The sequence below is a fragment of the Dreissena polymorpha genome, chromosome 2, assembly GCF_020536995.1.
Source record: "Dreissena polymorpha isolate Duluth1 chromosome 2, UMN_Dpol_1.0, whole genome shotgun sequence".
Lineage (NCBI taxonomy): Eukaryota > Metazoa > Mollusca > Bivalvia > Myida > Dreissenidae > Dreissena > Dreissena polymorpha.
In genome coordinates, this window is record NC_068356.1 from 48,293,814 (window position 1) to 48,308,124 (window position 14,311).

The 14,311-nt window shown below is 34.7% G+C and overlaps 1 protein-coding gene across 6 annotated transcripts in view; it reads right to left on the minus strand.

The window, feature by feature from the left end:
• Window positions 1–4,212: 4,212 nt before the first annotated feature.
• Window positions 4,213–14,311, minus strand: part of LOC127866960 (putative E3 ubiquitin-protein ligase UBR7) — a 39,190-nt gene continuing 29,091 nt past the window's right edge. For 2 of the 6 annotated variants that reach the window (XM_052407833.1, XM_052407826.1), the window contains exons 7-10: window positions 7,051–7,373; window positions 6,728–6,838; window positions 6,056–6,221; window positions 4,213–5,093 (exon numbers count right to left, since the gene is read on the minus strand). In XM_052407833.1, coding sequence (XP_052263793.1) covers window positions 4,936–5,093; window positions 6,056–6,221; window positions 6,728–6,838; window positions 7,051–7,373 — 758 coding nt within the window. In that variant the 3' untranslated portion in view covers window positions 4,213–4,935. The remainder of the gene's footprint in view (window positions 5,094–6,055; window positions 6,222–6,727; window positions 6,839–7,050; window positions 7,374–14,311) is intronic. The other 4 variants (XM_052407831.1, XM_052407827.1, XM_052407830.1 and 1 more) reach the window with 3 other exon arrangements.

Below are 14,311 nucleotides of genomic sequence, written 5' to 3' on the forward strand. Positions count from 1 at the left end.
TTTTACAGAAAATGGAGGTGCTGTTTTACATAAAACAAGACTATTGTCAAGCAATATAAGTCCCCTACCGGCTCCACCATTGTCAGAAATTCCAGATTTTATATATATATATTTGTTGCCATAGCAACCAATTTTTTTTATTTAGGAACAAAATGAAATGACGTGCATAATGTCCATATTGCCATCTATCCATGTTTCAAGTTTCATGAAAAAAATATTCAGAACTTTAAAAGTTATTGCAGGATCCAGAAAACCACCATTTTCAGCAGTATTTCTAGTCTATTTGTTGCCATAGCAACCAGAATATTTGACGTCGGAACGAAAGGAAATGACGTGCATAATGTCCATATTTCCATCTATCCATGTTTCAAGTTACATGAAAAAATATTAAGAACTACAAAAGTTATCGCAGGATCCAGAAAACCACCATTTTCAGCAGTATGTCTAGTCTATTTGTTGCCATAGCAACCAGAATTTTTTACGTCGGAACGAAATGAAATGACGTGCATAATGTCCATATTGCCATCTATCCATGCTTGAAGTTTCATAAACAAATATTAAGAACTTTAAAAGTTATCGCAGGATCCAGAAAAACCACCATTTTCAGCAGTATTTCTAGTCTATTTGTTGCCATAGCAACCAGAATTTTTTACGTCGGAACGAAATGAAATGACGTGCATAATGTCCATATTGCCATCTATCCATGCTTCAAGTTTCATGAAAAAATATAAAGAACTTTAAAAGTTATCGCAGATTCCAGAAAAACCACCTTTTCAGCAGTATTTCAAGTCTATTTGTTGCCATAGCAACCAGAATTTTTGACGTAGGAACGAAATGAAATGACGAGCATAATGCCCATATTGCCATCTATCCATGTTCCAAGTTTCATGAAAAAATATTTTGAACTTTGAAAGTTATCGCAGGATCCAGAAAAGTGTGACGGACGGACGGAGACAAAACCATAAGTCCCCTCCGTTGAAAACGGTAGGGGACTAATAATGATGTGTATAAGAAATTATTCTACCGGAAGTTCCGGGACTATTTTGCATTTTGTTTAATAATGATGCAATTTACCATATTATATTATTTCTTTTTTAAATTAATACATGTATTTTTTTATTACAACGTATTATAATTACATGTATATACAAGTTATTTGTCATCATTCCACTTTTGTCTGAAAACTGCGAATACCATGACCAACACACATGATACCATGACAAAGAAACGGCATATCATCACAAACACACAGCAGGTTAGGGCAAACACACAGCACATCATCACAAACACACAGCAGGTTGGGGCAAACACACAGCACATCATCACAAACACACAGCAGGTTGGGGAAAACACAAGCACATCATCATAAACACATAGCACATCATCTCAAACACACAGCAGGTTATGGCAAACACACAGCACATCATCATAAACACACAGCAGGTTTGGGTAAACACACAGCATATCACAAACACACAGCAAGTTAGGGCAAACACACAGCACACCATCACGAACACATAGCATACTATCATAAGCACATATCATAGTATTAAACCCACAGCATATATCATAGGATTTGAATCCACATCACTTCAATGCAAAACAGCATACCATCCCAAACGCACAGCATATCATGAAAAACACACAGCATACAATGACAAACACACAATATACCATGACAAACACAACGCATACCATGACGAACACACAGCAAACCATCTCAAACACACAGCATATCATGACAAACACACATCATACCATGACAAACACATAGCATACCATGAAAAACAAGCAAACCATGACAAACAAGCATACCATGACAAACAAGCATACCATGACAAACAAGCATACTATGACAAACAAGCATACTATGACAAATAAGCATACTATGACAAACAAGCATACTATGACAAACAAGCATACCATGACAAACAAGCATACCATGACAAACAAGCATACTATGACAAACAAGCATACTATGACAAATAAGCATACTATGACAAACACACAACAGGTTATGGCAAACACACAGCATATCATCACAAACATACATCATACCATCACTTACACGCAGCATACCATCACAAACACACATACACTATTATAAGCACGTATGATATGAGTTTAACCCACATCATTTCAATTAAACAGCCGACATATCGATTGTCAACAGGAGACTGAAGAGGCGTTCCTTAAGCCGTCATTGCCGACTCATGTCTTCTGCATACCAGCTCAATAATCACAACAGTGTTGCCTTGTTTGATGAAATAAATTAAGAATATGACAGATACATGTATAAAACGGAAACAAAAATGGATGCGTGGATGCTCAAATCCATTACGACTTTATACGTAAGCCGGGATGACGGACTCATGCCTTCTTCACTTCGTCTAAGTGACCTGATCGTTTAGTAACGTTTCCATGAAATTATTAAAAGGGTATAAAGGCTATGAAAAAGGACACAAACATGTAGGCTCAAACCTCTGAGATTGAGATGTGTCTGACTTGTGCTTTCTGAATATCGTCTCAGTGTCCTTAATATTTGAGGCAAGTTTCATATATATTCCATGAAATGGTACAGTAGATATGGAGCGGATTCAAAACAGACAGACAGACGAGGAGCGTTCCTAAAATTATTAATAAATTAATTTATCTTATAAATTACTGCATACTCACCTATCGCCATGCGTGCTATCATGGAGCTTGTAAATATTTCGTTTTCATATAAACTTTTAATATGGTTTAATATCTATATCAATCCACCGGATTCTAATGAAAATTCTGTTTTTTAAATTCTATTTAAAAGGGGTTTATGCACAATAAACAATGTCTTGCTTAAACAATTTGCTTTTTATGTTCAGTGTGGCTAAAATTCAGAACGTGTCACAGTTTAGATTTGTAGTTTGCAGTTCTTTATTGCACTGTTTTTGTTCAACATATAATTGAAAATAATTTAATTGGCTTTTACTTTGGATCGTTTGAAACACTCATTTTCGTAACTTTGTCGGTTTAATAAACTGTAATTAAACATAGTAAGAATAACAGACAGTTCTGAAAAACATGCAGATTTAATTTTTAATTAAAACATGAAGAAACAAGAAACATTTTTGACATCAAATACAATTTGAGACCATCAATTTTAAGACAATCAGATGCGGATGTGAGGTTTAACAGTTATGTAAACAACCTAGGAATGTTACCAACCGCAAGGGATCTTGGACAAATAAGTGCTAACTCTTTGATGACAAATTAATAAAGATTGGATTGAATACAAGTCACCAACAAACAGTACAAAAACTAGCGAACAAACAACAGAAAATTACATTTAAAGTGAATAACAAAATACATACTAAGTGAGTAACAAAAGACGCAGCAGTTGTTCACATAGCAAATTGTTAAAACAATAAAATAAATGATCCACATTTTGGGAAAAGCGTGAATCATTAAAAACATAAATCATTAGAAATTAATCAATTTCTATTGACATGTGTAAATGACAAAAACCTTACATTAAAAATATCATAACAGTAAAACAATTACCATAGAACAAGGTCAGCATGTATGGCAGTCCATTTGCAAAAAATGACAAATCAAATGATGCAGCAAATGGTGTCTTTCAATAAAACCTTTATGTACATATGTATAGCAAGCCTTCCTAATATAAATCAGAACAAAGTTAAGATGGCCATGACAGCCCAAAGTGCTCGCCTGAGAATGACCTTGAAACATGGCTAACAAGAAACAGACTTCCAAGAGATGTTTGTCAAACATGTATGGCCCCATCCTTACCCAACTTACATAACTTGAAAATGTTTTCAATTTCTCACAATAAGACACCAGCATACCATGAAAGGTAATATACATAAACAATTCTTTATGGGTAATGAGATTTGCTGGAAGAGATTTTTTTAACCTTGGTAGCCAGTATTGCATTTTCAATCTCATTTTATTGCTGCAAGTACCAGGATCGTTCCAGTAATTAAGGAATTAAGTGCCCAATGATCTGATAATGTTTCACCACAATTAAAAGTCTTCTGTATGAATGTCTTTAATGGTTATTAACGGTTCTCACAATTACTATAGTATCTTTTTTATTTTATGCTATCGCTCCATGTGACTTTAATATTTGAAGTTTCTTTCCTTAACAGTAATCATTTGCATGGTTGTAGGTCAGAGCGTTCACTAGATATCTTGCAGAAACGAATTGCCTGTCGACCAAACACTCGATTCAACCCTAATAGCTTGCATGTGGTATCAAGTTCACTTGTTTGTATTTTCTTAAAACAGCTCTGATGTTCATAATCATACCTAGCCCATTATTCAAAGGATTTTCTTGCTATACAAACATAAACACACTGTTCAAGTTTGGTAAGATTGCATGAAAAATGAATAATCTATTACATCTGTCATAGTCATTGTTGATGTCAGACTGAAAGGGCCAGACATATGCGAGAAACCAAAGACTTTGGTGGGCTCTTCCTGCTAAAATGAAATAAGAATATGAACAAATACTAATGACACAAAGAATATTTCACTAATAGTAAAAAAACATGTTACTTTTTAAATAAAAAAAGATGTATAGATTGTTTATAAAAGCACGTTGTATTTAATGTTGAATCTTCAAATGTGGTCAGCTGGTAATTTTTAAGAAAATCATGCCTCAATGTTCATTCGATGTAGTTTTAACAATCTTTAAAAAAACACACAATAATTTGCGATAATTTTAAAAACAAAGACTTTTTTAAAAAAGATTCACGTCAAAAGGAAATGGAAGTAACGCACATTTTCTGTTAAAAATAGTCACACATAAGGTCCATTATTTGTATGTCAAATCAAAAATATGCCTATCACAGATAATCCACAAACGAATGTCTGCTGCACATAAGATGTCTGTACACATGTGTATGGTAATGAAATCAGTGACTGTCCGAGAGATTATCTACAAAAGTGTGCAGGGGTGTGCTCAGTTTTCTGCCGCTTTCTCTGCTCCATCTGCGAGAAGAACTCTCTGATATCTTCAGCTCTCACAACTTTCCCATTTTCAGCAAACCGCTTCAAGTAGTCGGACAGTGCTGACTTCATGTCATTGAAACCTGGAAATAAAAACATTATTTCATAGTTTAGATGTACAAAAATGATCAAACACTTGCTATGGAGTATTAACTTCGATACTTGAGTATTAACTCCGATACTCATTGCAATATTCTGTTCTGCAGCAGAATTGTACTGATTCAGTTTATTCGAAGAACAAGTCCAAGCATACCTGTGAAAAGCAGGCATGCATTTAAAAACCTACAAATTGTGTTTAGCAAAAGAATGTTTTTGGATTATATAGGATATTAATAATTCTATAATTTGTACATCTCTTTTTAAATTTACAAAATATCTTGTGAGACCCACACTTGTTGCAGTCACTGATTGGCACATGAAAGGTTTTTCACATTTCAACTACAGAAACACGGACTGGCAGGTAGAGCCAAAAATATGAAAAAGCATTTAACATATGAAAATGTCAGCTTTTTACATTATGGACATATTATTATATTTATGAATATTGGCAAGATTAATTTAAAGCTTAAAAGGTTTAGTAGAAGTAAAGGGGCCTGGGGACCAAGTAAAGACCAAATACTACTGTTATGTTTTTTTTTTATTTGATATGTAGAAGAAACATAGATACAACCATTTCAAGCTGGACTATCCAGTTAAAGCTTAAAAAGTTAAGCACTAGGATGTCTGTTGACTTCCTAATATGAAAAATTCCCAGCAGGGGCCATGACTTAAGTTTTACAAATCTTTAATGCAATATCATATGATGTTATCCCTTTAAGGCTTAGATTTAATAAGCATTTTGACGCATTTGGAGTCCCTTAACAAATCAAATTAAATACCTTTCTTACAAGATTCAAGTTTAAAAGGTTAATTTCAAACCATAAGATACTAATGAGCAGCAAACAGTACTTAAAATTGAACAGCCTGCAAGTAACACATATAGTTGCAAACAGCCTTTTAAGTAGAAAAGGGTTACAGAAAAAAGACCATATTATACCGTACACACCTTGCACCATTTCTATCTGCTGTACGCGGTTCATGCTACCCAGGACCTGCCTCTCACGCTCCTCTTCAGAGGATGGCTCTGATTGGTTGAGGCCTTGATTCTCATACACAGCCACATGGTCGCAGTCATTTATCAGGAACTCTACCTTCTGTTCAGCATACATTGTCTGCAAAACATGGATGCATACAATAGAGATTTTCAAAGCACAATAATTAACAGTTTTCTTATTGGTTATTTATGGTGGTTTTGTAACATGTGGACAAACATTAATGGAGTGGTGTTCTAGATCTAGTGTGTACCTGAATCAGAATTCATGGCCACACGACTATGAACATGAGTTCGTTCTTAAACTTGATCTCTTTTATTTAACAAATGGAAATAAAAAGTAAAAAGTTACAAGCGCTTTCATTAGTATTTTTTATTTGTAAGATACAAAAATTAGTTCAATCAATCATACTTTGGGGTCTGAGGCTACTTGGAAACCACATAGCTTACAATACAAAAATCTTTGACCCATACACAATTTAGAGTGGCAAATGTGTATGAGTATCAATGCAAAAGCAAAATTTAATTTATTCACATTTTACATTTATATTGAAGGAAAACTACACAACATATCCATACACGTCAACTATCAAATATCTGCAGAATACTTGCAACAGACCAACTTGCCTTGCAGGGGCTGCATTGACACAACTTGCTCCTAAAGTTGTCTGGCCAGAAAGTGGCAGAATTCCTGTGAGTTACCTCCCTTGTCTGCAGGTCCCGCAACAAACACTGCTCCTGAAATGCATGCGCCTTTCTTTGGGAAAATGGGACTTAATATATGTGCAAAGTGTCATCTCAGATTAGCATGTGCAGTCCGCACAGGCTTATCAGGTGCGGCACTTTCCCCTTAGACTCTATTTTTGTTTAGAAGAGACTTTAATTGAAAAATTCCATAAATCCTAAAAGTGTCCTCCCAAACTGTTATGTTCTGTGTATAATTCACAAACCTTGCTTGTTGAATCACAACTACTGGAAGCTGCACTTCCTGATGTCAGACTGACATCATTAGAAGCAGATAATTCACTTTCTGATGACGTGCCAGACCCATTAGTTCCTGTAAGCAGTCTTGATTCTGAAGAATCTGCCTTCTGGGACTGGGATTCTGTGCTGCTGGTATTCAGACTCGTATCATCACTTCCTGTAGACAGACTGGTTGCAGATTTCTCTGATTCTCTAGACTGGGATACATCACTTGTTAGACTTGAACCAGACTTCTCTACTTCAATCTCTGAAGAATTCACAGAGCTGTCTGACTGGACCACTTGTATATCTGCAATGCATGAAAGCCGTCCTTTTTTAGGTTGCACAAAAATGCAAAGAAAAATTACTTTGCTTCAGTGGTTAAGCTTTAAGATGTCTATGAACTTGCTTTAAGATGTAAATGAACTTGAAACTCTTTTAGATATTAAAACTAACTAACTTAACAGTTAAAGCACTAACGACTCAAAATGTTTTTTAATATAATTTTTTTTTTTAGTGTTTTCACTGATTTTAAGTAGTGTTGAGTTGTACTCAATTTAAAAATGACATATCTTATCATGAAATATTTAATTTCGTAATAATTTTGTCAAGTTGGAAAAGTATCGTTTGTCTTATCATAAATGAGATTAATTAAATTATAAAAATATACAGCAAAATAAAATAAAACAAATCTGTTTTATATAAACATCCCAATGGTTTGTTCTGGTTGACCATCCTTTTGTTTGTGTCATCAATCTTTTGCTCAAGGTGACTGATCAGGTTCTCGAGCTTTGAAGCAGTGGTCTCCAAGGCGACGACTTTAGTGAGGAGCTTGTACTCATAATCAAACCTTGAATAACATGAAGGCTCTTCTCTCTGCTTTTGAAATCCATTTACTTGCACATAAATGATGAACCATAAAAGTATGAGTCTTGCTTTGAATCCGGTATCATCAGCAGTCGCGAACGAGAAGATTGACACACGGCGCACGGAGCATCATGATCGGTAAGTTCCCTGTCAAAGAAAGTGATCCTGTTTCTATAATCAAACTCATATTCGGCCCCGGAAACCAGCGCTCCGCTCTGTGTGGTGTCGTCAAATCTGTTCCACAGTGGCTCTTTGGTGAGACAAAGCTAGTTCACGGCAGCTCCTGTACTCTAGTAATCACTGCCTACCGCATAACCCGAATAAACCGTCTCTGTCCCGTTGGCGTTACATGTCGTTCTTCCCCATCGGATGTAAGTTGATCCACTAGGACTTTCTTAACGGATTACAAAACATTTTAATGAGACAGGGGTTAAATAAGCTGGCTAATATATACCAAATACCAACCAGTGAATCACAACACAAATTAATTAGAAAAGACACAAGAAACGTACAGCAATCAATAAAGGGTCTCTGTCATGGTACGGTTAATTCAAAACCAGGTTTAATCCGATTTATGGAGCTCGAAACATTAAACTTAGTCAAGACATGTTTACTTCAATGGTACATTAACACATTGACAACTCGGAAAAAAAAAATAACTGGCAAAGCATGAAAAACATAATCTGCGGTCGCCTTGGAATGGTCAATGCAACAAAACAATATTAGGGCTTTTATCGATTTTAAAGAGCTCAAAAATCACACCTGGCCACAAGTTGTTCAAAAAACAGTACAAATCATCGTCAAGCAATGTCAGGAAAATATCTTACCGGACATATGTTCCAATAGTTTGTTCTGGTTGACCATCCTTTTGTTTGTGTCATCAATCTTTTGCTCAAGGTGACTGATCAGGTTCTCGAGCTTTGAAGCAGTGGTCTCCAAGGCGACGACTTTAGTGAGGAGCTTGTACTCATAATCAAACCTTGAATAAAATGAAGGCTCTTCGCTCTGCTATTGAAAGCCATTTACTTGCATATAAATGATGAACCATAAAAGTATGAGTCTTGCTTTGAAAGTTAACATTGTGACTGGAACTGAAACATGGAAGAAATGACAACAGAGTGAGCTCGTCGGAAATTCAAACGACGAAATACTCCACTCTCAAGAACTTCTTGCAACAAACTGAGTTAAAAGGACATAACGCATACTATGAATATATTAACAATTTTCAAAATATTAATATAGATTACTTAGCAATTGATACTTAAAAAATCCTGTTTCAAACAGTATAATTATATGTACTATGAATTGTTTCATTACAAATATTGCGGTATTCAAATACTAGTACTAGTATAGTGATTTACTTATATATCGGTAAACGATTAGAAATTAACAGTGTCATGTGTAAATATAATAACTTATTCCGAGTGTACAACCTACCCCTTTGACGAAGATTGTCAAGATGATATGAAGTGTTTAACTAGATTTCACTTTGTTTTAAGGCGTTGTTACTTTTGTTAAGTGCCGTTCACAGTTTTCATAGAACAATTAAGAATACAAGTAGAACACGTTCGACATGATATCCTGCCTCTCGTTTTTGAAGTAAAACCTAGTGGTGATTATTGAGCTTCGTCCGCGTCAACGGAAGCTGAAAAGTTAAATTTCCCTGACGACATAAACAGCGGAGCAATATCTCAGCTATTATGCTGTATTGTTCTTCACGACGATGGTTAATGGGTGCCATTAAAATATCAATACACTGAGAAGGTAAAGAATTCGAACTATTGTTGGTTTTAGAACTCAACACAATCAGCAATAAGGCGATAACAAGAGTGAACTTTTGCAAACAGAAGATTTTATTAAAACGGAGACAATATAATATAATAAAGTGTGCCTATTAATTGCTTCACATACTGTTAGGTTGGTGCCTGAACAATTTATGAATTCATGCAAAAACATAACGACGTTCTCGCATAATTTTAATAACAGGTAATCGGATGACGTTTTAGTTCCTGCTTTTCATTTGACCAGTTTTAGCATTATTAACATACCAGACATGCAACATGGAAGTATCTGATCTGATGTTATGTTTTAAGTATTCCGGTATGTAAAATTGATTTCAAAGTTATTTAAAAAAATAGTTATACAATACACTTTTTAAATTAACATACTGAAAATAAACGGCCTTGAAATAAAATGTACTTTAGCACCAATATCAGTATCAAGTATTATTTTACTAGTTGTTTTTAATAAAATGCAACGGTATATATTATAGTTTCATTTTTATGTGTGTGCATTATTGACTAATAAGTTCATAAATAAAAGATGCGGTTACCCGAAATATTCGTTACCAAAGGCTTGAACGTATTTTTACGTAGAAATAATTGGTATGCAAATATGACTTTAAAAATTAATTAAAGCGAATAACAAAATAGTAAACATATGTTTATTCTGGATGTTAGCGTTTCATCCACTAATTTTACAGAAAATGGAGGTGCTGTTTTACATAAAACAAGACTATTGTCAAGCAATATAAGTCCCCTACCGGCTCCACCATTGTCAGAAATTCCAGATTTTATATATATATATTTGTTGCCATAGCAACCAATTTTTTTTATTTAGGAACAAAATGAAATGACGTGCATAATGTCCATATTGCCATCTATCCATGTTTCAAGTTTCATGAAAAAAATATTCAGAACTTTAAAAGTTATTGCAGGATCCAGAAAACCACCATTTTCAGCAGTATTTCTAGTCTATTTGTTGCCATAGCAACCAGAATATTTGACGTCGGAACGAAAGGAAATGACGTGCATAATGTCCATATTTCCATCTATCCATGTTTCAAGTTACATGAAAAAATATTAAGAACTACAAAAGTTATCGCAGGATCCAGAAAACCACCATTTTCAGCAGTATGTCTAGTCTATTTGTTGCCATAGCAACCAGAATTTTTTACGTCGGAACGAAATGAAATGACGTGCATAATGTCCATATTGCCATCTATCCATGCTTGAAGTTTCATAAACAAATATTAAGAACTTTAAAAGTTATCGCAGGATCCAGAAAAACCACCATTTTCAGCAGTATTTCTAGTCTATTTGTTGCCATAGCAACCAGAATTTTTTACGTCGGAACGAAATGAAATGACGTGCATAATGTCAATATTGCCATCTATCCATGCTTCAAGTTTCATGAAAAAATATTAAGAACTTTAAAAGTTATCGCAGATTCCAGAAAAACCACCTTTTCAGCAGTATTTCTAGTCTATTTGTTGCCATAGCAACCAGAATTTTTGACGTAGGAACGAAATGAAATGACGAGCATAATGCCCATATTGCCATCTATCCATGTTCCAAGTTTCATGAAAAAATATTTAGAACTTTGAAAGTTATCGCAGGATCCAGAAAAGTGTGACGGACGGACGGAGACAAAACCATAAGTCCCCTCCGTTGAAAACGGTAGGGGACTAATAATGATGTGTATAAGAAATTATTCTACCGGAAGTTCCGGGACTATTTTGCATTTTGTTTAATAATGATGCAATTTACCATATTATATTATTTCTTTTTTAAATTAATACATGTATTTTTTTATTACAACGTATTATAATTACATGTATATACAAGTTATTTGTCATCATTCCACTTTTGTCTGAAAACTGCGAATACCATGACCAACACACATGATACCATGACAAAGAAACGGCATATCATCACAAACACACAGCAGGTTAGGGCAAACACACAGCACATCATCACAAACACACAGCAGGTTGGGGCAAACACACAGCACATCATCACAAACACACAGCAGGTTGGGGAAAACACAAGCACATCATCATAAACACATAGCACATCATCTCAAACACACAGCAGGTTATGGCAAACACACAGCACATCATCATAAACACACAGCAGGTTTGGGTAAACACACAGCATATCACAAACACACAGCAAGTTAGGGCAAACACACAGCACACCATCACGAACACATAGCATACTATCATAAGCACATATCATAGTATTAAACCCACAGCATATATCATAGGATTTGAATCCACAGCACTTCAATGCAAAACAGCATACCATCCCAAACGCACAGCATATCATGAAAAACACACAGCATACAATGACAAACACACAATATACCATGACAAACACAACGCATACCATGACGAACACACAGCAAACCATCTCAAACACACAGCATATCATGACAAACACACATCATACCATGACAAACACATAGCATACCATGAAAAACAAGCAAACCATGACAAACAAGCATACCATGACAAACAAGCATACCATGACAAACAAGCATACTATGACAAACAAGCATACTATGACAAATAAGCATACTATGACAAACAAGCATACTATGACAAACAAGCATACCATGACAAACAAGCATACCATGACAAACAAGCATACTATGACAAACAAGCATACTATGACAAATAAGCATACTATGACAAACACACAACAGGTTATGGCAAACACACAGCATATCATCACAAACATACATCATACCATCACTTACACGCAGCATACCATCACAAACACACATACACTATTATAAGCACGTATGATATGAGTTTAACCCACATCATTTCAATTAAACAGCCGACATATCGATTGTCAACAGGAGACTGAAGAGGCGTTCCTTAAGCCGTCATTGCCGACTCATGTCTTCTGCATACCAGCTCAATAATCACAACAGTGTTGCCTTGTTTGATGAAATAAATTAAGAATAAGACAGATACATGTATAAAACGGAAACAAAAATGGATGCGTGGATGCTCAAATCCATTACGACTTTATACGTAAGCCGGGATGACGGACTCATGCCTTCTTCACTTCGTCTAAGTGACCTGATCGTTTAGTAACGTTTCCAGAAAATTATTAAAAGGGTATAAAGGCTATGAAAAAGGACACAAACATGTAGGCTCAAACCTCTGAGATTGAGATGTGTCTGACTTGTGCTTTCTGAATATCGTCTCAGTGTCCTTAATATTTGAGGCAAGTTTCATATATATTCCATGAAATGGTACAGTAGATATGGAGCGGATTCAAAACAGACAGACAGACGAGGAGCGTTCCTAAAATTATTAATAAATTAATTTATCTTATAAATTACTGCATACTCACCTATCGCCATGCGTGCTATCATGGAGCTTGTAAATATTTCGTTTTCATATAAACTTTTAATATGGTTTAATATCTATATCAATCCACCGGATTCTAATAAAAATTCTGTTTTTTAAATTCTATTTAAAAGGGGTTTATGCACAATAAACAATGTCTTGCTTAAACAATTTGCTTTTTATGTTCAGTGTGGCTAAAATTCAGAACGTGTCACAGTTTAGATTTGTAGTTTGCAGTTCTTTATTGCACTGTTTTTGTTCAACATATAATTGAAAATAATTTAATTGGCTTTTACTTTGGATCGTTTGAAACACTCATTTTCGTAACTTTGTCGGTTTAATAAACTGTAATTAAACATAGTAAGAATAACAGACAGTTCTGAAAAACATGCAGATTTAATTTTTAATTAAAACATGAAGAAACAAGAAACATTTTTGACATCAAATACAATTTGAGACCATCAATTTTAAGACAATCAGATGCGGATGTGAGGTTTAGCAGTTATGTAAACAACCTAGGAATGTTACCAACCGCAAGGGATCTTGGACAAATAAGTGCTAACTCTTTGATGACAAATTAATAAAGATTGGATTGAATACAAGTCACCAACAAACAGTACAAAAACTAGCGAACAAACAACAGAAAATTACATTTAAAGTGAATAACAAAATACATACTAAGTGAGTAACAAAAGACGCAGCAGTTGTTCACATAGCAAATTGTTAAAACAATAAAATAAATGATCCACATTTTGGGAAAAGCGTGAATCATTAAAAACATAAATCATTAGAAATTAATCAATTTCTATTGACATGTGTAAATGACAAAAACCTTACATTAAAAATATCATAACAGTAAAACAATTACCATAGAACAAGGTCAGCATGTATGGCAGTCCATTTGCAAAAAATGACAAATCAAATGATGCAGCAAATGGTGTCTTTCAATAAAACCTTTATGTACATATGTATAGCAAGCCTTCCTAATATAAATCAGAACAAAGTTAAGATGGCCATGACAGCCCAAAGTGCTCGCCTGAGAATGGCCTTGAAACATGGCTAACAAGAAACAGACTTCCAAGAGATGTTTGTCAAACATGTATGGCCCCATCCTTACCCAACTTACATAACTTGAAAATGTTTTCAATTTCTCACAATAAGACACCAGCATACCATGAAAGGTAATATACATAAACAATTCTTTATGGGTAATGAGATTTGCTGGAAGAGATTTT